At 42.4% G+C, this 24,406-nt stretch overlaps 1 protein-coding gene across 1 annotated transcript in view; it reads left to right on the top strand.

Annotated features, from left to right (window-relative positions):
- Positions 1-23,944, top strand: part of IQGAP1 (IQ motif containing GTPase activating protein 1) — a 124,191-nt gene extending 100,247 nt beyond the window's left edge. The window contains exons 27-38 of the mRNA XM_033188990.1: positions 832-972; positions 1,069-1,153; positions 2,230-2,462; positions 3,136-3,268; positions 5,766-5,868; positions 6,717-6,852; positions 7,255-7,342; positions 12,758-12,970; positions 13,939-14,105; positions 16,133-16,255; positions 19,578-19,686; positions 22,968-23,944. Of these exons, the coding sequence (XP_033044881.1) occupies positions 832-972; positions 1,069-1,153; positions 2,230-2,462; positions 3,136-3,268; positions 5,766-5,868; positions 6,717-6,852; positions 7,255-7,342; positions 12,758-12,970; positions 13,939-14,105; positions 16,133-16,255; positions 19,578-19,686; positions 22,968-23,081 (1,645 nt within the window). The 3' untranslated portion in view covers positions 23,082-23,944. The remainder of the gene's footprint in view (positions 1-831; positions 973-1,068; positions 1,154-2,229; positions 2,463-3,135; positions 3,269-5,765; positions 5,869-6,716; positions 6,853-7,254; positions 7,343-12,757; positions 12,971-13,938; positions 14,106-16,132; positions 16,256-19,577; positions 19,687-22,967) is intronic.
- The last annotated feature ends 462 nt before the right edge of the window (positions 23,945-24,406 follow it).

Raw genomic sequence — 24,406 nt, 5'->3', positions numbered from 1 at the left:
TCTAGTGGAAACTCTGTTTCTTGACTCTTACAGCTTGTGGTGACTGTTGACATCCCTCAACTTGTGGCTCTGTGGTTCCAGCCTCTGCCTTTGTGGTCGCATTGCCTTCTCTTCCCCTTGTGTGTACCAAAGCGCTCTCTGCTTCTTTTTTTTTTTTTTTTTTTTTTGAGACAAGGTCTTGCTCAAGCAATCCTCCCACCTCAACCTTCCTAGTAGCTGGGAATGCTAGCGTGTGCTGCTGTTCCTGGCGTAGCGCTCCTATCTTTGAAGACCTCCCTCTGGTTTCTAGCAAAGCTCAGATTTGTCAGTATCGTATACAGAGTCTGCCATGGCCTGCTCCCTGTCTGTTTTTCCGCTCTCATTTCTCCTGTCTCCCCTTCCTTCCTAGAAGACTCTTCCTCTCCCGTTTTCTTGAGTTCAAGCATCCCTTCCTTTTGGAAGCCTTTCTTACTTTTTCCATTCTGAGTTGAAGCCCTTTCCCTATGGTCCTGTAGCACTTTTGGTGAACTGATTTACAGCAGAATAGGTTTATAATCATTTGTTTGTGTGTCACTCCCACCAGACTGTAAAAGACTCAAGAGAAGGTATCATGTCGTGTATAACTTTTATTCCCAAGTGCCTATTATTGTACCTGGCACACAATTCAGGCACCTGATTCACAGTTAAAAACCTGAGTTCAGATTCTAGCCTTATCACTTACCAGCCCTGTGAGCATGAGCTTAAGCTATCTAGTATTTCTGGGTCTTTCAGTTTATGAAAGATAAGACACTTGCTTCAGGCTGTTCCTGGCTGTTAGTCTAACATAGTTGGGTATAATTTCTGTCTTCCCAGCAAACTGCCCTATGATGTGACCCCTGAGCAGGCGCTAGCTCATGAAGAAGTGAAGACACGGCTAGACAGCTCCATCAGGAACATGCGGGCTGTGACAGACAAGTTTCTCTCGGCCATTGTCAGCTCTGTGGACAAAATCCCGTGAGTGCCATCAGTTGTCATGACCCCCAGTAGAGCCCAGCAGTAAGTGCCTTTCTGCTCCTTGGCCCTTCTCACTAAGTTTTGTCCATCCCGCAGTTACGGGATGCGCTTCATTGCCAAAGTGCTGAAGGACTCGTTGCATGAGAAGTTCCCTGATGCTGGTGAGGATGAGCTGCTGAAGGTAAGAATCTCATAGCCGGCAGACTCCTGCCCTTTGAGGACAAAGCTATAAAAGCAGGACTGACTGTAGATCGTTACTAACTACCTAAGTGTAGGTTCTGGCAGTAGCTTACCATTGATTGTGAGCTTTTGAAAACAATTGTAATTGGTAAATGATACCTCTCTTAGGATGAAACACTTCCTATAGTTTGGCGCACAAACATCAAACAAGTAGAAAGATGGATTTTTCCTGTTTTCAGATGAGTTTCTTTGAGTCCTATCTTTTCGCTGTAGTATTGTTCCCTCTGCTGGTGACCTGGCAAATAGTAGCAAGCACAATTATTTCTGCTAAGGCTGTTGCTGATAACTCTTTCTTACTCAGCTGTGCTCTTCTCTTCTCTTTTTTTTTTAATCTGAATGCTTTTTTCTTCTCTCTCCTAGTTCTGTGCTTTCCTACAGTGAGGCCTCGATTCTAGACTTTCTGTTCAGGTGAATTAATTTTATTTCTTCTGAATGAAACTCTAGGGGGAATGCTGTGACTGTCCCTGAATTCTTCTGTGGAAGAGATGTGTGTTAAGTGAATTTAATTTCAGAGGCATGGACTTGGCCTTTGAAGTCTGCAGCATGAGAATGTTGGGAGGTGGGGTTACTCTATGCTGATTGGGTCATGTTAAGGAATTTAGCTATGTTTGTTAGCTTTTTATAAGGAAAACCCATCTACATGAAAGTACAAAGTGCATGTGGGTGACACCAGCCTTATTTGCTACCATGATATGTGAACAAAAGATGTCCTGAAATACTTAATAACAGACTTTAAGTGTGTCATTTTTACCTTCTGAATCTGCTCTTTCATTAACTACTGGCAGTAGTTTTCAGTTCTGTTCTCATTGTTTTCCTGTATTGAACAAAGGGATATTTCATTTAGTTCCAGGCCATGAGAAAAAGTGTGTATATGTGCATGCGTGCATGTGTGTATGTATTTTTTATTTATTTTTTACTCATAGGACTGCATTTTCTGCTTTTCTTTGCTAGCAAAGTCATTTGTGGCTTACGTGGTGGTATGTCTTAATACTCATCTTTCTGTTTCATCTGTTCCAGATTATTGGTAACTTGCTTTATTATCGATACATGAATCCAGCCATTGTTGCTCCTGATGCCTTTGACATCATTGACCTCTCGGCAGGAGGCCAGCTTACCACAGACCAACGCCGAAATCTGGGTTCCATTGCAAAAATGCTTCAGCATGCTGCTTCTAATAAGATGTTTCTGGGAGATAATGCCCACTTAAGCATCATTAATGAATATCTTTCCCAGTCCTACCAGAAATTCAGGTACGGGGAAAGGCACAAGTGCTTAAGAGAGTCTGTGGATGTATTTTTATCATTGAGGGGAAAGATAAGATTAAAAACCACCCCTCACTTTCCCTGACTGCCATATTGTAGAAGACATGTTTGATGTGCCCGGGACTCCAGAAGATGATCCATTTACTTTGAAGAGAATTTTCATATGAAATACATAGTAGTTAACACTTATGAAATAGATAGTAGTTAACATAAAAATGATGATTATGCATTTAGTACGTTACCTTGTAATCAGAGAATTGGAGAATGCTTTTAATTTTTGTAAATTAACATCTAGTTTTGAATGCTTCAGAGCAAAAATTTTTGTAAATTTTGGTAAATTAACATGTAGTTTTGAATGCTTCAGAGCACTGTCTTAGAGATAGAATTGGTTCTCCTAATGGTGCCTGAGAACTGTTTTAAATCATGGTGCAATGGTTCTTAAGGGTAAAACTAAAACTACAAACCAGGTGGAGTAAGAAGTTATTAGAGCCAGTATCCCAAGGTTGTCAAGCACAGCAAATACACAGCACTTTCTCTTGAAGTAACTGTATTGACTGGCTTCTGTTTGCACTCATTATGTGAGAGGTTTGTGAAATGTCCTCTTGCCAACTTCTCATGCGTATGTCCCTTTTTGGGGGGCTGCCTCCTGTGCTTATTTCAGACGGTTTTTCCAAACTGCTTGTGATGTCCCAGAGCTTCAGGATAAATTTAATGTGGATGAGTACTCTGATTTAGTAACCCTCACCAAACCAGTAATCTACATTTCCATTGGTGAAATCATCAACACCCACACTGTAAGTATTTTTCTTTAATTACTTAATTTCATTGTCCTTAATTATTATCCCTGGCTGCTGGTTATCGTCTCTGGTAGCCAGGTGTCTCACCTTCCTGTGATCTAACTGACAGTGCATCTCCTTGATGTCTCTTTTTTTGCTTGTTACTCTTTTTTATTTATTTATTTAGAGACGGAGTCTCTCTCTGTCGCCCAGGCTGGAGTGCAGTGGTGCGATCTCGGCTCACTGCAAGCTCCACCTCCTGGGTTCACACCATTCTCCTGCCTCAGCCTGCTGAGTAGCTGGGACTACAGGCGCCCACCACCACGCCTGGCTAATTTTTTGTATTTTTAGTAGAGACGGGCTTTCACTGTGTTAGCCAGCATGGTGTCGATATCCTGACCTCATGATCCACCACACCCGGCCTTTTGCTTCTTATTCTTAACAGTATCTACTGATAGGTTTCTAAAAGGTCTTCCCAGGCTATCTGCATCAGAATCCTATGGGCTGGTAGTTAAAAATGAAGTTTCCTGGACACCCCCCAGGCCTACTGAATCAGAATCCCACTAAATTGATCTAGTACCTTGATAAAATAGTGCTTTTACTCCTTTCTTTTTACCCTAGCCCTCTGTGTTATTTTTCTAACATGATCTAGAATACTAGCTTCTTTCTCTGTGTAGCCTTGGAGTGGATTTTTCCCTTGGAAGCTGGAGTTCCATGTTTCTTCAGATTTTTCAAATCATTTTTTCCCCTCTGGGGACATGGACATGTAAAACAGGAACAAGGACATATGTGAAAATGTAAATGAAATTTCAGGTTACTGTCATTTCTGAGGGCATCACTGGGGATAATGACACCTTGAAGGCTTTACTGAGTGCTCCTACAATAATTATAACATTGATTTGGTATACTTTTCTCTGAATTACATCATGTCATGCACTGGAAACATTAAGTAAAAGTCTGCATGTGACTTATTTGAACTGGTAGTAGGGTACATTGATGACTTTGGGTATTGAACTTTGAGTTTCAATGTTTTGTGTTTTTTGTTTGTTTTGTTTTGTTTTTTTGAGATGGAGTCTTGCTCTGTCATTCAGGCTGGAGTGCAGTGGCGCAATCTCGGCTCACTGCAACCTCCACCTACCAAGTTCAAGCAATTCGCCTGCCTCAGCCTCCCTAGTAGCTGGGATTACAGGTGCACACCACCATGCCCGGCTAATTTTTTGTATTTTTAGTAGAGACGGGCTTTCACTGTGTTAGCCAGCATGGTGTCGATATCCTGACCTCATGATCCACCACACCCGCCTTTTGCTTCTTATTCTTAACAGTATCTACTGATAGGTTTCTAAAAGGTCTTCCCAGGCTATCTGCATCAGAATCCTATGGGCTGGTAGTTAAAAATGAAGTTTCCTGGACACCCCCCAGGCCTACTGAATCAGAATCCCACTAAATTGATCTAGTACCTTGATAAAATAGTGCTTTTACTCTTCTTTCTTTTTACCCTAGCCCTCCGTGTTATTTTTCTAACATGATCTAGAATACTAGCTTCTTTCTCTGTGTAGCCTTGGAGTGGATTTTTCCCTTGGAAGCTGGAGTTCCATGTTTCTTCAGATTTTTCAAATCATTTTTTCCCCTCTGGGGACATGGACATGTAAAACAGGAACAAGGACATATGTGAAAATGTAAATGAAATTTCAGGTTACTGTCATTTCTGAGGGCATCACTGGGGATAATGACACCTTGAAGGCTTTACTGAGTGCTCCTACAATAATTATAACATTGATTTGGTATACTTTTCTCTGAATTACATCATGTCATGCACTGGAAACATTAAGTAAAAGTCTGCATGTGACTTATTTGAACTGGTAGTAGGGTACATTGATGACTTTGGGTATTGAACTTTGAGTTTCAATGTTTTGTGTTTTTTGTTTGTTTTGTTTTGTTTTTTTGAGATGGAGTCTTGCTCTGTCATTCAGGCTGGAGTGCAGTGGCGCAATCTCGGCTCACTGCAACCTCCACCTACCAAGTTCAAGCAATTCGCCTGCCTCAGCCTCCCTAGTAGCTGGGATTACAGGTGCACACCACCATGCCCGGCTAATTTTTGTATTTTTAGTAGAGACAGGGTGTCATCATGTTGTCCAGGCTGGTCTTGAACTCCTGACCTCAGGTGATCCACCCACCTTGGCTTTCCAAAATGCTGAAATTACAGACATGAGCCACCATGCCCAGCCACAGTGTTCTTTCTTACACAGGGCACATTTGAATCCTTTATGGCCATGAGATTAAGAGAGTACCAGTATTTCCTCTTCTTACATCATAACAAGTCATTCAACAGAGCCCAGTGTGGTGCTTTATATATCATATTGTTTATTTGGGTTAGTTTGCTGAGGATTTGCTTATTGTTTCTTTGAATATAGGAACTTTGTTGGAACCTCTTTGTGCAGATTATTGTTAGGCGTTCTAGGGAGGGATGGGCTGGAGAGTTGAATGTATAAATGGAGTTGATCATTGGTGTTTGCAGCTCCTGTTGGATCACCAGGATGCCATTGCTCCGGAGCACAATGATCCAATCCACGAGCTGCTGGACGACCTCGGCGAGGTGCCCACCATCGAGTCCCTGATAGGTAAAGTTCTAACTTTTGCCTGGAAGGTCAAAGGGGAACGTGACAGAAAAGTGTAATTGTCACCTCCTCTGTTTTTTGCACTATACCAAACTCTGGATATACATTGAGAAATAAAATAGATGTGATCCTGATAGTTTCATAAAGACAAAACGAAAACAACAACAACAACAAAAAAGTCCAGATGTGATCACTATCTATAAGGAACTGGAGACAGAGGAAGAGATCATTTTAAATGCAGATACATACTGCCAGCGTGTTTAAAAAAAAAAAAAAATGCAGATACACAAATAATTACATAACTATAAATTAAAAGTCCTCTAAAGGAAATAATTTTTTTGTTTGTTGTGAGATAGGGTCTCCCTCTGTTGCCCAGGCTGCAGTACAGTGGTGCAGTCATAGCTCACTGCAGCCTTAAATTCCTAGGCTCGAGTGATACTCCTGAGTTTTTGTTTTTTTGTTTTTTGTTTTAATAGAGATGGGGTCTCACTATGTTGCCCAGGCTGGTCTCGAACTCCTGGCCTCAAGCCATCCTCCTCCTTTAGCCTTTCAAAGTGCTGGGATTGCAGGCCTGAGCCACTGCACCCAGCCAGAAAGAATGCTTTGAGAGAGAATTGTAAAATTGTAATGTTGAAATAATTTCTTAAACATTTATGAAGTTATTATGGATCCTTTGCCTTTATCATTTGGCATAATATTTTATTTCTCAGTAAAAGTTGTTCTCGTCACATTGTACATGTTAGGTGATTCAAGTATTACCTTAGACTTGCATCATCTTTTATTTGTATTATTTCCCCCCAATATCTCCTCTCTTTATTACGCTAACTCTTTCCACCCTCCCAAAACTTCAGGGGAAAGCTCTGGCAATTTAAATGACCCAAATAAGGAGGCACTGGCTAAGACAGAAGTGTCTCTCACCCTGACCAACAAGTTTGATGTGCCTGGAGATGAGAATGCAGAAATGGATGCTCGAACCATCTTACTGAAGTGAGTATCAAAAGTAGGAAGAATGAAATGAATGTAATCCAAAGATTTCTTGACCTTTGGAGAGGAACCTGCTGGGTCATACCTGAAATGACCATCCTGACCTCTCATACTTTTCATAATCCCAGTCACCAATCACCTCGCATATTGTACTTGGCACAGGATTTTTCTGCCTTATTTTGCTAATATGCTACAATGAAATGTAAATCTTGGAAATCCTAACCCTTGTACCTACTTACGGTATGGTTGGGTAAATAAGCCTAGTGCCTTGAGTACTGTGTGCTGGCAGCTGCTGCTTGGGACTTCTGTGAGGTACTGTTTGTGCTGCTGCTGCTGCTGCTTCGGTCCATTTGAGAGGAACTAGAACACTGGTAATATTTAAATGCTTCCCCCATCTTGTTTCAGTACAAAACGTTTAATTGTGGATGTCATACGGTTCCAGCCAGGAGAGACCTTGACTGAAATCCTAGAAACACCAGCCACCAGTGAACAGGTAAAATTTAGGGTCTAATATACTCCTTTGTTTGGTAGATAAGCTCTCCTGATAGGTGCATGTCAGATAAAGGAGGGGAGACGCAAATAAGAGTTGGTAACCTAGGGGTGAGTGTGAATGTAACTGGGGGACAGTGGTAGTTACAGCTCATCTGAGAAAGTTTTTGGTTCCATTGTGTCCATCCAGTATATCCGTTCCTTGGTATCCACAGGGGTTACTTTCCAGCACCCATTCCCCCCACCCCCAGCCAATACCAAAATCCATAGATGTTCAAGTCCCTTATATAAAATGGTGCAGTATTTGGCTGGGCGCGGTGGCTCACACCTGTAATCCCAGCACTTTGGGAGGCCGCAGTGGGCAAATCACAAGGTCAGGAGATCGAGACCATCCTGGCTAACACGTGAAACCCCATCTCTACTAAAAATACAAAAAATTAGCCGGGCGTGGTGGCAGATGCCTGTAGTCCCCCCTACTCAGGAGGCTGAGGCAGGAGAATGGCATGAACCCGGGAGGCAGGACTTGCAGTGAACCGAGATCATGCCACTGCACTGCAGCCTGGGTGACAGAGTGAGACTCCGTCTCAAAAATACTAATACTAATAATTAATTAATTAATTAAATGGTATAGTATTTGCATATACTTACATTCTCCCATATACTTTAAATCCTCTCTAGACTACTTATAATACCTACTACAATATAAATGCTATGTAAATAGTTGTTACTGTATTTTTAAAATTTGTACTTTTTTTATTGTTGTATTTTTTTTTCAAATAGTTTCAGGGTTGGTTGAAACCATTAATGTGTAGGGTTCACTGCAATTTATTGAATATTATATATTTGGAATTCTGTTACGTGCCGTGGTAGATAGAAGAAAAGTACAGAATATGGCTCCTAAACTCAGTGAACTCATGATCTTGTTGGGGAAATGTGACATGTATTCCTGAAACAGCGATGAAACCATTCAAAATTAACTATGATACTGCCTAAAAAATAATAGAAGTTTCAGGAAAGAGGCCGGTGAAGCAATGCATTAGGAAGGCTTCCTAAAACAAGTGGAACTGGAGCCAGACGTATAAAGGTGGATAGGATTTGGGTGTGTATGTAAGACAAGAGAGGGCATTCGATGCAGGAGAGCGATGTGAACAAAGGTACAAAGGAGGGAAGAGCATGATGCGACCAGACTTCATGTCTAGAATGGAGCTGTGGGTGGAGGTGACTAGTGAGAAATAAAACATGAGACCAAATTATTTAGAACTCACAAACTAGATGGGAATTTGGCACTGCAGAGATAAGGAATAAAGAGCCTCTATAAGGTTCAAGACCATTTAATGTTAATTAATTCAGCAGTGCTATGAGAGCAGATGGTGGTTAAGTCATCTAGGTGTGTGATAAGGTCCAATGGGGTGGGCACATGGGGGTTGGGACCTGGCATTATGTAGGGTTGGATGAGTCATGTCGTATCTAAGACCTTTGTTCCTTTTTTTTTTTTCTTTTAAATTTGAGACAGAGTCTCACTCTCACCTAGGCTGGCCTGCAGTGGCATGATCTTGGCTCACTGCAACCTCCGCCTCCTGAGTTCAAGTGATTCTCCTGCCTCAGCCTCCCGCGTAGCCGGACTACAGGTGTGCACCACCACGCCTGGCTGATTTTTGTATTTTTGGTAAAGACAGGGTTTCACCGTGTTGGCCAGGCTGATATCAGAAACTCTTGAGCTCAAGTGACCCACCCCCACTTGGCCTCTCAAAGTGCTGGGATTACAGGTATGAACCACTGTGCCTCTGTTTCTCATTTGTCAAATAAGGAGGCACAGTGGTTCATACCTATAATCCCAGCACTTTGAGAGGTCTGTTTCTTATTTGTCAAATAAGGTAAGTAGGTCAGGCCATTCATTTCCAAATTTTAAGCATGGTAATCTGTTTCATTAAGTGACAACTTACCTAGAAGCCCAGTATATAAAGCAGGTACTCTGCTACTCTGCTAGCCAGGAATAGGGCATCTGAAATCCAGCCCTATAGGACTCTGTGGTGCCTCTGGCAAACTCTTAAGGCTGCAGAGAGAACTATTGGGAAACCATTGTTTTTTTTTTTTTTTTTTTTTTTTGAGGCGGTGTCTCGCTCTGTCGCCCGGACTGGAGTGCAGTGGCCGGATCTCAGCTCACTGCAAGCTCCGCCTCCCGGGTTCACGCCATTCTCCTGCCTCAGCCTCCCGAGCAGCTGGGACTACAGGCGCCCGCCACCTCGCCCAGCTAGTTTTTTGTATTTTTAGTAGAGATGGGGTTTCACCGTGTTAGCCAGGATGGTCTCGATCTCCTGACCTCGTGATCCGCCCGTCTCGGCCTCCCAAAGTGCTGGGATTACAGGCTTGAGCCACCGCGCCCGGCCAAAACCATTGTTTTAAATGAAGTCTCAGCTGTCAGCTGCTATGACTGATTACTGATTAGATATGTGTGAAAGGCAAGTAAGGATGTATAAAACAATACTTGAAACATGTTGAACCTAGAAAGAAATTTGAAATAAGGAAGGAGGAGCCCATCGTTATTGAGAACCTAGTTTGTGTTTGGTGCTCTCACCTCTGTTCTTTCATTTAATCCTTGCAACATTCCCATGAGTCGAGTCTTTTCATCCTTATTTTACAGATGAGGAAACTAAGACCCTTACAGGTTAACTGGCCAAGATCATCAGCTTGTAGTGACAGAACCAGATGCAGATCCAGTTCTGTCTGCTTCTAGAGCTTATGCTCTTTACATTATGTGATGCAGAGTAGTCTTGACTTTAGAAGATAGGGGACTATTGGGAAAGGGAATTGCTCCAGTTAGGGGGAATTACAAGCTTGAAGTATAAGCCATCCCGAATGTAAACATCCCAGTACAGACAGTTGAGAATATGGCACCAGAGCCATGGTCACAAAGATTTAGGATCTGTCAACACAGAGGCAGTCATTGAAGTACTGAGAGGAAACAGAGAGAAATGGAAGTACAAAACTATGCATAGAGCAAGAACACAGTGCAGAGAAGATGAGCAAGGTGACAGAAAAGACATTGGATTTTGGACAGGGTATGGTAATTGGTGATGAGAGCAGTAAAGAAGAAAGTGCTGAAAGAATGAAACAGCAAGTGTAGATCATATGTTAGACAGGGACAGACAATGGATGGTGACTGAAGTATGGCAGTATCAAGGGAAGGTGTTTCCCTGTTACTATTGGGGTGTCTGCAGCATGTTTGAAAGCAGAGGCAATGCTCAAGCATGATTCCACCAATGGAAAGTGACAAAGTGACAAAAAGAATTAGCAAGAATTGACTGAGCGCTGCTCTTGTTGTATTAGTATAGTTATAACATTTATACAGCTATGTTTTTAATAAAACTAAATGGCTTCCATGTCTCAAAATGTGGTAGAGAAAAATGACTTTGTAGCCGGTTCAGTCCCGTCTTGGTGATTGTACCTGGAGTCCACCAAAGAAGCCCTAAGCAGTTGTGTGCCTTTTTTGTTTTTTGTTTTTTTTTTGAGACAGAGTCTCGCTCTGTTGCCCAGACTGGAGTGCAGTAGCACGATCTCGGCTCACTGCAAGCTCCACCTCCTGGGTTCACGCCATTCTTCCGCCTCAGCCTCCCCAGTAGCTGGGACTACAGGCGCCCGCCATAACGCCTGGCTAATTTTGGTTTTGTATTTTTAGTAGAGATGGGGTTTCACCGTGTTAGCCAGGATGGTCTCGATCTCCTGACCTCGTGATCCGCCCGTCTCGGCCTCCCAAAGTGCTGGGATTACAGGCTTGAGCCACCGCGCCCGGCCAAAACCATTGTTTTAAATGAAGTCTCAGCTGTCAGCTGCTATGACTGATTACTGATTAGATATGTGTGAAAGGCAAGTAAGGATGTATAAAACAATACTTGAAACATGTTGAACCTAGAAAGAAATTTGAAATAAGGAAGGAGGAGCCCATCGTTATTGAGAACCTAGTTTGTGTTTGGTGCTCTCACCTCTGTTCTTTCATTTAATCCTTGCAACATTCCCATGAGTCGAGTCTTTTCATCCTTATTTTACAGATGAGGAAACTAAGACCCTTACAGGTTAACTGGCCAAGATCATCAGCTTGTAGTGACAGAACCAGATGCAGATCCAGTTCTGTCTGCTTCTAGAGCTTATGCTCTTTACATTATGTGATGCAGAGTAGTCTTGACTTTAGAAGATAGGGGACTATTGGGAAAGGGAATTGCTCCAGTTAGGGGGAATTACAAGCTTGAAGTATAAGCCATCCCGAATGTAAACATCCCAGTACAGACAGTTGAGAATATGGCACCAGAGCCATGGTCACAAAGATTTAGGATCTGTCAACACAGAGGCAGTCATTGAAGTACTGAGAGGAAACAGAGAGAAATGGAAGTACAAAACTATGCATAGAGCAAGAACACAGTGCAGAGAAGATGAGCAAGGTGACAGAAAAGACATTGGATTTTGGACAGGGTATGGTAATTGGTGATGAGAGCAGTAAAGAAGAAAGTGCTGAAAGAATGAACAGCAAGTGTAGATCATATGTTAGACAGGGACAGACAATGGATGGTGACTGAAGTATGGCAGTATCAAGGGAAGGTGTTTCCCTGTTACTATTGGGGTGTCTGCAGCATGTTTGAAAGCAGAGGCAATGCTCAAGCATGATTCCACCAAATGGAAAGTGACAAAGTGACAAAAAGAATTAGCAAGAATTTACTGAGCGCTGCTCTTGTTGTATTAGTATAGTTATAACATTTATACAGCTATGTTTTTAATAAAACTAAATGGCTTCCATGTCTCAAAATGTGGTAGAGAAAAATGACTTTGTAGCCGGTTCAGTCCCGTCTTGGTGATTGTACCTGGAGTCCACCAAAGAAGCCCTAAGCAGTTGTGTGCCTTTTTTGTTTTTTGTTTTTTTTTTGAGACAGAGTCTCGCTCTGTTGCCCAGACTGGAGTGCAGTAGCACGATCTCGGCTCACTGCAAGCTCCACCTCCTGGGTTCACGCCATTCTTCCGCCTCAGCCTCCCCAGTAGCTGGGACTACAGGCGCCCGCCATAACGCCTGGCTAATTTTGGTTTTGTATTTTTAGTAGAGACGGGGTTTCACCATGTTAGTCAGGATGGTCTTGAACTCCTGACCTCGTGATCCGCCCACTTCGGCCTCCCAAAGTGCTGGGATTACAGGCATGAGCCACCGCACCTGGCCCAGTTGTGTGATTTTGTAGATATCATCTCTTGTAGGTGGAAAGAAGTGCCTCTGCTTCATGCAGTTTCTCATCTGTCACTTGGCAGGAGTCAGAGTTTGTTTCCTTCTGTTTCGAGGTTGGAGTTTAAGATCTGTATAAGTTCAGGTGCAGATGTGCTATATAAATTCAAGTTTAGGATTAGCGTGGTGAACTTGCTGAGAACTTCTTTTTCACATCTGTAGGAAGCAGAGCATCAGAGAGCCATGCAGAGACGTGCTATCCGTGATGCCAAAACCCCTGACAAGATGAAAAAGTCAAAATCTGTAAAGGAAGACAGCAACCTCACTCTTCAAGAGAAGAAAGAGAAGATCCAGACAGGTTTAAAGAAGCTAACAGAGCTTGGAACCGTGGACCCAAAGAACAAATACCAGGAACTGATCAACGACATTGCCAGGGTACTGCATTTGGGGGATAGAGGGGAACTGGCTTGTTCAAAGCTGAGAGGCTCGAGAGACAGTAACTGTCCAGATAACAGCATAGCTTCAGTTCATGGGCAAATTAGTGCCCTCCTCTCTGAGAAATCATATCTGACTCTGACTCTCCAGCATGAGGAGAGAATAAGGTGGCTTATTCCATGGCCTAAATTACTAGGGAGAGGACCTTAACTAGAGCCTCCTATGACCTTAAAGAATTTGTCTTCAGCCTTAAAGAATTCTTCCAGATCTTTTTCATGATTACTGTGAAATATAAATTCACATCAAGCTGATGAAATCCTTGATTTGTATGAATCATCTCAAGCGAGGGGCTTTGGTGAGGACTAAGAGCTTAGGTGGTCTCTGCTGTTGCACTAAGATAATTTTATGCACACCTGGGAACTGGTAGTTGATGTATTATAATTCTCTTTTTCTCCCTTTCCCAACAAAATATTTAAGAGGTCCAAACCAGCTTTGCAAGTAAATTCTAAAAATGTGTAAGTCTAAATGTGACGCATTTCCCTGCTAGAAGATACAAATGGAGGAAGAAAATTTGAGATCTGAATTTCTCTGTTAATTTGTGAAAACAAATCTCAGCACTTTCGGAGACCAAGGCAGGAGGATCACTTGAGACCCCATCTCTACAAAAGAAAGTTTTTTAATTAGCCAGATATGATGGCATGTGCCTATTAAGTCCCAGCTACTCTGGAGGCTGAAGTGGGAGGATCACTTGAGCCTGGGAGGCTGAGGCTACAATAAGCCATGATCTCAACCACTGCACACTCCAGCCTGGGCAACAGAGCAAGACTCTGTCTCAAAAAAATTAAAAAGTATGGAGTCATATTTAAGGCAGAGTTAAGCATTGCTGGGTTCTAGTGTGAAATGATAATCACTCAAGAGGTGCCTGATACCTGTCGTTATTTTTCTAACTCTTAATAATTATGTCTCAGGATATTCGGAATCAGCGGAGGTACCGACAGAGGAGAAAGGCTGAACTAGTGAAACTTCAACAGACATACGCTGCTCTGAATTCTAAGGCCACCTTTTATGGGGAGCAGGTGGATTACTATAAAAGCTATATTAAAACCTGCTTGGATAACTTAGCCAGCAAGGGCAAGTGAGTATTTTTTCTTTTAAGAATTGATGTCAGGGAAAAGAATTAGAGTGAGGAAAAAGCAGAGGCAACTGAAATGACGCTGGAAATTTTTACTTAAAATACACTGGATCTATTTATTGCATTAATAGATCCAGTTTTATTTTACCTCTAATCATTTGTATAATTGCCTGTTCCATTTGTTAGTGTATGATATAAATAGTGGGTGGGGGATTTCATGGATGCGTATCGCTAAGTATTCCTTTTGCAAAATATCTTCTTGGGGCCTGTCAAGGTGGCTCAGACCTATAATCCCAGCACTTTGGGAGGCTGAAGTGGGCGTGTCACTTGAGGACAGGAGTTCAAGACCAGCCTGGTCAACATGGTGAAACCCCATCTCTACTAAAAATACACAAATTAGGTGGGCGTGGTGGCATACGCCTGTAGTCCCAGCTACTTGGGAAGCTGAGGCAGGAGAATTACCTGAACCTGGGAGACAGGTTGCAGTGAGCCAAGATCACGCCACTACACTCCAGCCTGGGCGACAGAGCCAGACTCCGTCTCAAAAAAAAAAAATCTTCTTCGTTCTAGAAATTAAAATCATGAAAGGAGATCATCTAGTGGTCCCAGAATCACTTAAGGAATATTATGCAAATTTGGATCCCCTTGCTCCTCTCTATTCTTCCTTGGGACAAGATCACAGGCTCTGATTTTTTTCCTGGGTACTGAGGAAAGTCTAATCCAGCCTTCTTGGCATTGACCGCAAGCTATCAGCATGCCCATTTTACAGGGAGGGAACTGAAAACCCAGAGAGGTGGGTGATAAGAGCAGGTTTTACTTGTAGGGTATTTATTTATTATTATTTATTTATTATTTATTCCTAACTTTTTATTTTAAGAGTTTTCAAATCCCAGAAAGATGGAATGAATAGAACAATAAGCACCCATATGCCCTTCACCTAGATTCACCCATTTCTAACATTTTGCCATATCTGCTTCCCGTTTCTCTGGCTTATGCACGTACTCTGTCTTTCTCTTTCTGCCTGGAAGACTCCCTGGGATCAGGCAGGGCTGATGGGAACGGATGAAAAATAGGCCCACCTAACCCGGCTTACAGAGCTGACTCCTGTGAGCTTTTGACGTGTTTCCATTGTTCTTTGTGTACTTCCTGACACAAGATGTTTCATGTTCAACCTGTAGTTTCCCCTCCCCAGACCCAGAATGAACTGTTTTTCCAAGAATCCCTGGTTTCTTTGAATGAAGAATGGTATTTAGAAACCAAGATCTAGAACTGGGTGTGTTCACTGCCAGATTTGTCATGGCCTCCAGGCCTTCTAAGCAAGCAGACCTAGATTCTCATTTTTTTAAATGCTGTGTATTATTCCATTATACAGATAGATATAACAATTTATTTAAGCAGTTCTCCATTGATGAACATTTGTTTCCAGTTGTTTGTTATTATTTTTTAAATGCTGCAGCAAATAATCTCTTGTACATATGTCATTTTGCAGATGTGGGCATGTTTCTGAAGTTATTACTTTTTGCCTTGATTATCCTAATAGCCTCCTAACCTGTTTCTTTTTCCTTATTCTCATTCATCTGTAATTGCTGTGCTGGCTTAAATGCTTTTAAAAAGTATTTATTTGATAATATTTTTATTTTTTCCCTACACAGCTGAGGGGCTTAGAGTAACTCCTTTGCTGCTGGGATTCAGTACCATTCCCTCAGGCTGGCATATGAAGCTCTCATAGTTACTTGTTAGGTACTGAAGTTCCCAGAAGGACATGGGAGGATTAAGACACTATTAAATTCATGGGAGTGTTCTCAAATATAATTTAGACTAAAAATAGAAGCAATTTAGTAATCTTTCCCCTGTTTTGCAGAGATATTGCTTAGGCTAATTCTAACATTTGTTTGCCATTTTAGAGTTGGTATGTTACTTATGCTTATGTCTGGAAGTTTGGTTTCTGACCTTGTTTCCTTCAGTTACCAATGATGAAGATTCAGAATAGATGGTTACTTGTAGAAAGTGACATGATGTGATTTTTACAGAGTCTCCAAAAAGCCTAGGGAAATGAAAGGAAAGAAAAGCAAAAAGATTTCTCTGAAATATACAGCAGCAAGACTGCATGAAAAAGGAGTTCTTCTGGAAATTGAGGACCTGCAAGTGAATCAGTGAGTCTTTGCTTTTTGTTTTATAAGTTGATTTTTATTTCTACATTTATCACATCTTTGCCTTTTTGTCTTTATTTCTCTTTTCTGGATGGTTACTTTTAATACTTTTTATGAATTTATATATTTTTATGTGTAGAATTAGGCCTCATACTTCAGAGTTAATTTATCATAAAAGAGTTTTTCTTTTCCTTGTTTGTAGAACCTTTGTCTCAGGTCATGTTCACTTCTTTGGGTCTGATCTTAATTTTTCCTCATTAAAGCAAGAAGCCATTCCTTGGATTTCTTCTGTTTCAAAACCAAGAATAAATTAAGAGTAACAATAAGAGGAGTTTGCTTTATTCCACTTACAGCTAAAAACCAGGCACTTAACCTTCATTTTCTTTTCTGGGAAGTATCAACTTGCTTTGCACGTGGTTCATGGACCTGACCTGTCATCCTCCCATAGGTCCTGGGCCCAGCCTCATTAGCAAGCATTTATTAAGCCTCTGCTCAGTCAGCCCTGTGACCTCAGGCTACTGATCTTTCTCTTCTTGTGTCTGGGGAAAAAAAAAACTTTTAAAAAAAGAACTTTTACATTTTTCTGATTCTAAAATAATATGTATTCATTATTAAACTTTGAAGATACAGTAAAGCATAAAAAAGAAAACACCTGTAATTTCACAAGCCAGAGATAACCAGGGAAATCATTTTAATGTATTTTTTTTCTATTCACATAAAGATTATCCACAACTCACCCACTTATTTATCTAACTACTTTATATTTTTTCTTCTTCTTCTTATTGACGGAGTCTCTCTGTCACTCAAGCTGGAGTACAGTGGCGTGATCTCAGCTCACTGCAACCTTGGCCTCCCAGGTTCAAGCAATTCTCCCACCTCAGCCTCCCGATTAGGTGGGACTACAGGCATGCACCACCACACCCAGCTAAGTTTTTGTATTTTCAGTAGAGATGGGGTTTCACTGTGTTAGCCAGGATGGTCTTGATCTCCTGACCTCGTGATCCTCCCAAAGTGCTGAATTACAGGCCTTTTTTTGGAGGGGGAACAGTCTCTCTGTGTCGCCTAGGCTGGAGTGCAGTGGCATAATCTCAGCTCACTGCAACCTCCAGCTCACTGTAACCTCCGCCTCCCAGGTTCAAGTGATTCTCCTGCCTCAGTCTCCCAAGTAGCTTGGATTACAGTTGCCTGCCACCATATCCAAATAATTTTTGTATTTTTAGTAGAGACAGGGTTTCACCATATTGGCCAGGCTGGTCTCAAACTCCTCATCTCAAGTGATCAGCCCTCCTCAGCTTCCCAAAATGCTGGGAGGATTATAGGGATGAGCCATTGCACCCAGCCTAAAATAACTACTTAATTTTTTTTTTTTTTTTTTGAGACGGAGTCTCGCTCTGTCACCTGGGCTGGAGTGCAGTGGCCTGATCTCAGCTCACTGCAAGCTCCGCCTCCCGGGCTTACGCCATTCTCCTGCCTCAGCCTCCGGAGTAACTGGGACCACAGGCGCCCATCACCTTGCCCGGCTAGTTTTTTGTATTTTTTAGTAGAGACGGGGTTTCACCATGTTAGCCAGGATGGTCTCGATCTCCTGACCTCGTGATCCGCCCGTCTCGGCCTCCCAAAGTGCTGGGATTACAGGCTTGAGCCACCGAGCCCGGCTACTTAATATTTTTTAACACAAACTGGGACAATACAGTTTATGGTCATGTATCCAACTTTTTTCTTATTATGCTGTGAGCATTTTTTATATTCATTGAAAGCATCCTTTTTAATGGGTACATAATTTTTAAATTTTTTTTAAAGAGACAGAGTCTTGCTGTGTCACCTAGGCAGGAGTGCACTGGCATGATCACAGCTCACTGCAGCCCTAACCTGGGCTTAAGAGATCCTCCCACCTTAGCCTCCCATGTAGCCGGGACCATAGGCGTGTGCCACCATACCCAACTAATTATATTTTGTAGAGACAGGGTTTCACTTTGTTGCCCAGGCTGGTCTTGAACTCCTGGGCTCAAGCAATCCTACTGCGTTGGCCTCCCAAAGTGCTGAGATTACAGGCATGAGTCAATATTGCCCTTTTTGTCATTATTTTCCACTACTGTTCAAGTGCCTACCTCTATTTGCCTTTCTTTCTTCTTTTTAATTTACTTATATTGGCTTAGAAACTAAATAGCCAACTAAATCTGGTAAAATTATTTATCACTTACGATAAATATCTTTAAGGAATAACCCGTGAGGCATTCCAGTTGAATAAAATGCATGTGTGTTTCAGTGCATGGGTTTTTGTGACTTCTCCTTTAACTCTCAGTGACCTTTTTGCATCTTTCATGGTTCTCAGCCCTGTTCGTAATAGGTAAGGTAGCTCCATAGTTGAGTTCTGGAAATCTGGGGTGCTATACTTTGATCACCCAGAGAATGCCTTAATCCCTTTTTTTCTTGTTTTTGGAGATGGAGTCTTGCTCTGTCACCAGGCTAGACTGCAGTGGCACAGTCTCAGCTCACCGCAACCTCTGGCTCCTGGGTTCAATCAATTCTCCTGCCTCATCCTCCTGAGTAGCTGGGACTACAGGTGCACGCCCAGCTAATTTTTGTATTTTTAGTAGAGACGGGATTTTACCATGTTGGCCAGGATGGTCTCGATCTCTTGACCTTGTGATCCGCCTGCCTCGGTCTCCCAAAGTGCTGGGATTACAGATGTGAGCCATCGTGCCCGGCTGCATAACCCCTTTTCCTTTTGGCTCCCTGAAATTTCCTGGCAGGTAACGTGTTGTGAATGAGTGATAACTTAAATATTTTTAATAATAACAATTTATCTTTGGTAATAATACTGAGTGTGCTTATGTACACAGCACCTACTCTTTCTAGAAAAACCTCCTCTGTTGGCGCTTTTTATACTGACCCCCTTTTGTTTATTTACTTCTCCCAGTCCTCAAACATGCATGTATTCACACACACATACCCTCTCCTGCCACCCCAGTTTCCTGTTTTCTCCTTTTATCATTAGGTTTCATTTTTGGCCATGTGGAAGTGAAGAGAATTACTATGATGTCATCCCTTCACAGGCCACTTTGTGGCACTCCTCAGTGGTTCCTCTTTAATAGAATGCAAGTGCTGCAGGCAGGGAGAGGTTGCCATTCCTCTCTCCAAGTCCCAGAGCAGATGGTAGTTAGGCGTGGCAATCCATGCTGCTTCAGGTGCAGAAGTACTTTTGACCTGTATTTTCTACCCCTTTTCACCCTTGAAGACTTGGTTCATCTCCTTTCCCCATTTCACAGAGTATTTTTATATGAGAACATCAAAACCACACCCTTAAGATGTTATCTTTCAACAGGTTTAAAAATGTTATCTTTGAAATCAGTCCAACAGAAGAAGTTGGAGACTTTGAAGTGAAAGCCAAATTCATGGGAGTTCAAATGGAGACTTTTATGTTACATTATCAGGTGGGTATGCACCAGCAGGAACCAAAAGCTTTCTGGATGAGATTCTTGTCAAGTAGGAGAACTAGATAAAGAGGAGACTCGTATGAGGAAAGCTGTCTACATTCAGCAGTGAGCTAGGCTCCACACTGTGGGGAAAGAAGCTGAGTGTTGCAGCATGTCTGGTTTGGTGTGTACACTCTGGAGAGCTTTTGCAGATGTAAATCTTCAGAAAACATTTATCTGAAGCTTCCACTTAGTGCTGCCAGTAAATTGAGCTGATACCTTGGACTTGAACAAAATGCATAAGTACACATGCTGACATTGCAAATTTGTAAGTCTACTCAGTAGCTTGAAATTTTTTTCTCATTTTGATTTGATGTAGGTACTTAAAGGTTAGATGCACTTCTGACAATTTGTATGTAAGTTTATGTTTGTAAACCACATCCTATCTTAAATCCAAAAAGAACTCGGGAGTAATTCATTTTTGCAGCATAAAGATCCCTAAGTTTTATTTTGAAATATCTTATTTTTACATGTTAAAAAATAGCAGGGCATTGAGAGGATTCCTAGGTGATGTCCAGACTCCTTTAGCTTTGTGTATGTGGCACCGGTTAGTCTGCTCCTGTCTCCTTTCTTGCACTGCTTCACACAGCCATGCCCTGCCAGCCTGGGCAGGTGCCTTCCTGTGAATGTGCATTTGGGCTTCTGTTCATGCTGCCCTCCCTCCCCTCCCCTGCCTTCCAACCCCGCCCCTTTTGTTCCTCCATCATTTGTCAAGTACTTCCATGTGTGCACCTCCCCCAGCCAAACCATAATAGGTGGTTTCCCCTTCGCTTCTGTAGCCCTTGCAGACATCCTCTGTTTACAGTAGGTGTTGACTTACTTCCCCTCTCCCCGCTAAAGCCATAAACTCCTTAAGGACAGGTAGCATTTCTTAGTCATCTTCGTTTCCTTCTCAGTGACCAGTAGACCATTAAAACATGTTAGCTAAACAAATGTGAAGTGATTTTGTGATGCACACAGCTAACTAAAATACTTCCAACAAAAAAAAAGGAACCTCTTATTCCCTCAGTTTCACCAAATTATTATTTTTTTAATTTTAAAATTGTTTTATTTTATTTACATGGAGTTATCAGAACATGTTTTTATTTTTAAATTTTTTAATCAAATTGTGTTAGGCCAACCAGTCTGCCTATGGTAATTTATTAATTTATGTACAAATTCATTAAATGTGGGGTGACTGCCAGGTGTGGGGTATTATGTTAGGCACAGGTGCCAGCAGCCTTCATGGAGCTGCTAGCATTTTTCCAGCAGATGATTGAACTTGTGGGGTCCTTTTTTTTTTTTTTTTTTTTTTTGCAGTTGGGTGGGGGAGCGGCAGAGTCTCACCCTGTTGCCCAGACTGGAGTGTAGTGGTGTGATCTCAACTGATTGTCCTGCCTCAGCCTCCTGAGTGGCTGGGATTACAGGTGCGCACCATCACGCCCGGCTAATTTTTTTTTTTTTTGAGACAGAGTTTCGCTCTTATTGCCCAAGCTGGAGTGCAATGGCACAATCTCGACTCACTGCAGCCTCCACCTCCCGGGTTCAAGTGACTCTCCTGCCTCAGCCTACTGAATAGCTGGGAATACAGGCGCACATCGCCACGCCAGATGCCCAGCTAATTTTTGTATTTTTAGTCGAAACAGGGTTTCACCATGTTGGCCAGGCTGATCTCTACCTCCCGACTTCGTGATCCACCTGCCTCAGCCTCCCAGAGTGCTGGGATTACAGGCGTGAGCCACCGCACCCAGCCTTGTGGCGTCCTTTCAAGCGTTTTGACCCTTGCTTTCTCATCACCATTCTTCTAAAGTTTAGAAGTGAGAATGCTCAGATTTCTCATACTTGTTCAGGACAATGGTGAAAGTAACAGGAAAAGCAGGAGCATTGCAATCAGATCTGGATTTACCACGTCCATCTCTGTCCTGTTGTGCAAGTCATTTAACATCTCTGAGCCTTGATAGTTCATCTTTTTTTTTTTTTTTTTTTTTGAGACGGAGTCTCGCTCTGTCACCCAGGCTGGAGTGCAGTGGCCGGATCTCAGCTCACTGCAAGCTCCGCCTCCCGGGTTTACGCCATTCTCCTGCCTCAGCCTCCCGAGTAGCTGGGACTACAGGCGCCCGCCACCTCGCCCGGCTAGTTTTTTTGTATTTTTTAGTAGAGACGGGGTTTCACCGGGTTAGCCAGGATGGTCTCGATCTCCTGACCTCGTGATCCGCCCGTCTCGGCCTCCCAAAGTGCTGGGATTACAGGCTTGAGCCACTGCGCCCGGCCGATAGTTCATCTTTAAAGTTAGGATAATCGCACCTCATAAAAATTTTTGTGAGGACTTTTAAAAGATGCTATATAATGTGCTTACACAATGCCAAGCACATGGCAGACACCTAATAAAACATCAAGTTCTCTCTTTTCCCCTTGCCTTCAGGATAGAAAGTTTTCTCATGTTGCCGGGCGCGGTGGCTCAAGCCTGTAATCCCAGCACTTTGGGAGGCCGAGACGGGCGGATCATGAGGTCAGGAGATCGAGACCATCCTGGCTAACATGGTGAAACCCCGTCTCTACTAAAAATACAAAAAATTATCCAGGCATGTGGTGGGCCCCTGTAATCCCAGCTGCTTGGGAGGCTGAGGTGGGAGAATGGCATGGACCCAGGAGGCGGAGCTTGCAGTGAGCTGAGATCGCCCCACTGCGCTCCAGGCTGGGCGACAGAGCGAGATTCCATCTCAAAAAAAAAAAAAAAAAAACGAAAGAAAGTGTTCTCATGTGGAATAGAAATTAAGAATCTGGCAGATAGTATTGAGGTGACATTACTAGCCTTGTCTCATTTCCCATGCTTAGTATATATTATCCTAGGTTTAATCTTCACCTTTTCCAGATTTATGAAAACTAGTGACCCATAACATGGATGAAATGGGAAAATGTCATTTTGACTTCTGAAATAAAAAGCTTAGATGTGTGTGGCAACTGAACATGTTTCTTTTTCTTTCCATGTATGATGAATTTTGATATGAACAATATGATTTCCTAACTCCAAATCAACCAGAAGAGTCCCTCGGCCAGTGCACCCTATTGCTCCAGCTCTCAGGCTGGTTGTGCAGTGGGTAGTTTCCTAGCTAGGAACTTTTCTTTGACCCCAGTTCACATCTGGCACACAAGGCAGACCTCAGTCCATCTGGATCCCTCCCTGCATTGTGTCCTTTTTCCTTGTTCCACGGACTTGATTAACTGTCAAAATGTTTTGTTTTGTTTTGTTTTGTTAATAGGACCTGCTGCAGCTACAATATGAAGGAGTTGCAGTCATGAAATTATTTGATAGAGCTAAAGTAAATGTCAACCTCCTGATCTTCCTTCTCAACAAAAAGTTCTACGGGAAGTAATTGATCATTTGCTGCCAGCCCAGAAAGATAAAGGAAAGAAGCACCTCAGAGCTCCTTTCTATGTCCTTCTTCACTCATTGGAAGCAAAGACCTAGCCCACAACAGCGCCTCAGTCTGATATACTCCCGATGCCACATTTTTAACTCCTCTTGCTCTGATGGGACATTTGTTACCCTTTTTTCATAGTGAAATTGTGTTTCAGGCTTAGTCTGACCTTTCTGGATTCTTCATTTTCTTCCATTACTTAGGAAAGAGTGGAAACTCCACTAAAATTTCTCTGTTGCTACAGTCTTAGAGGTTGCATTACTATATTGTAAGCTTTGGTGTTTGTTTTAATTACCAATAGGGATGGTAGGATTCAAATTTTTGTCATTTAGAAGTGGAAGCCATTAGCACCAGTGACATACATACAGGATACACAACTAAAATGTCATGTTATGAACAGTTATTAGGTTGTCATTTAAAAGTAAAGTTCCTTTATGTTTCTGTCCCATCAGGAAGATTGAAGGATATGGGGAATCACTGGTTATCTTACATGGTGTTTTTCTTTATGGACAGGAGCTAATGGAAGTGATGGTTATATGTTCAAAGGAAGCATTTCTAGGAAAAAGGAGTTAGTGTTTTTAAATTTCATCATCAAACTTGGGCAGTTCTGTTTGTGTAACTCCCCGACTAGGGGATGGGAGAGTCCCATTGATAAAATTCAGCTACTTAGATAAATTTGGAATGGGTCGAGACACCTGCCTGTTTGTGTTGGTGCACAGAGATTGACTTGATTCAAAGAGACAATTCACTCCATCTCTATGGCAGAGGAATGGGTTTAGCCCTAGTGTAGAATGTCATTGTTTTTAAAACTTTTATATCTTAAGAGTGCCTTATTAAAGTATAGATGTATGTCTTAAAATGTGGGTGATAGGAATTTTTTTTTTTTTTTGAGACGGAGTCTTGCTCCATCGCCCAGGCTGGAGTGCAGTGGCCGGATCTCAGCTCCTTGCAAGCTCTGCCTCCCGGGTTTACACCATTCTCCTGCCTCAGCTTCCCGAGCAGCTGGGACTACAGGCGCCCGCCACCTCGCCTGGCTAGTTTTTTGTGTTTTTTAGTAGAGACGAGGTTTCACTGTGTTAGCCAGGATGGTCTCGATCTCCTGACCTTGTGATCCGCCCATCTCGGCCTCCCAAAGTGCTGGGATTATAGGCTTGAGCCACCGCACCCGGCCGGTGATAGGAATTTTAAAGATTTATATAATGCATCAAAAGCCTCAGAATGAGAAAAGGTTTTTTAAAATTGGTTTATCTGTATATGTGAACTCTTGAAACTTACAGCTA

Source organism: Trachypithecus francoisi, unplaced genomic scaffold (genome assembly GCF_009764315.1).
Source record: "Trachypithecus francoisi isolate TF-2019V2 unplaced genomic scaffold, Tfra_2.0 Lachesis_group3, whole genome shotgun sequence".
Lineage (NCBI taxonomy): Eukaryota > Metazoa > Chordata > Mammalia > Primates > Cercopithecidae > Trachypithecus > Trachypithecus francoisi.
This window is presented reverse-complemented; position numbering and strand designations above follow the sequence as displayed.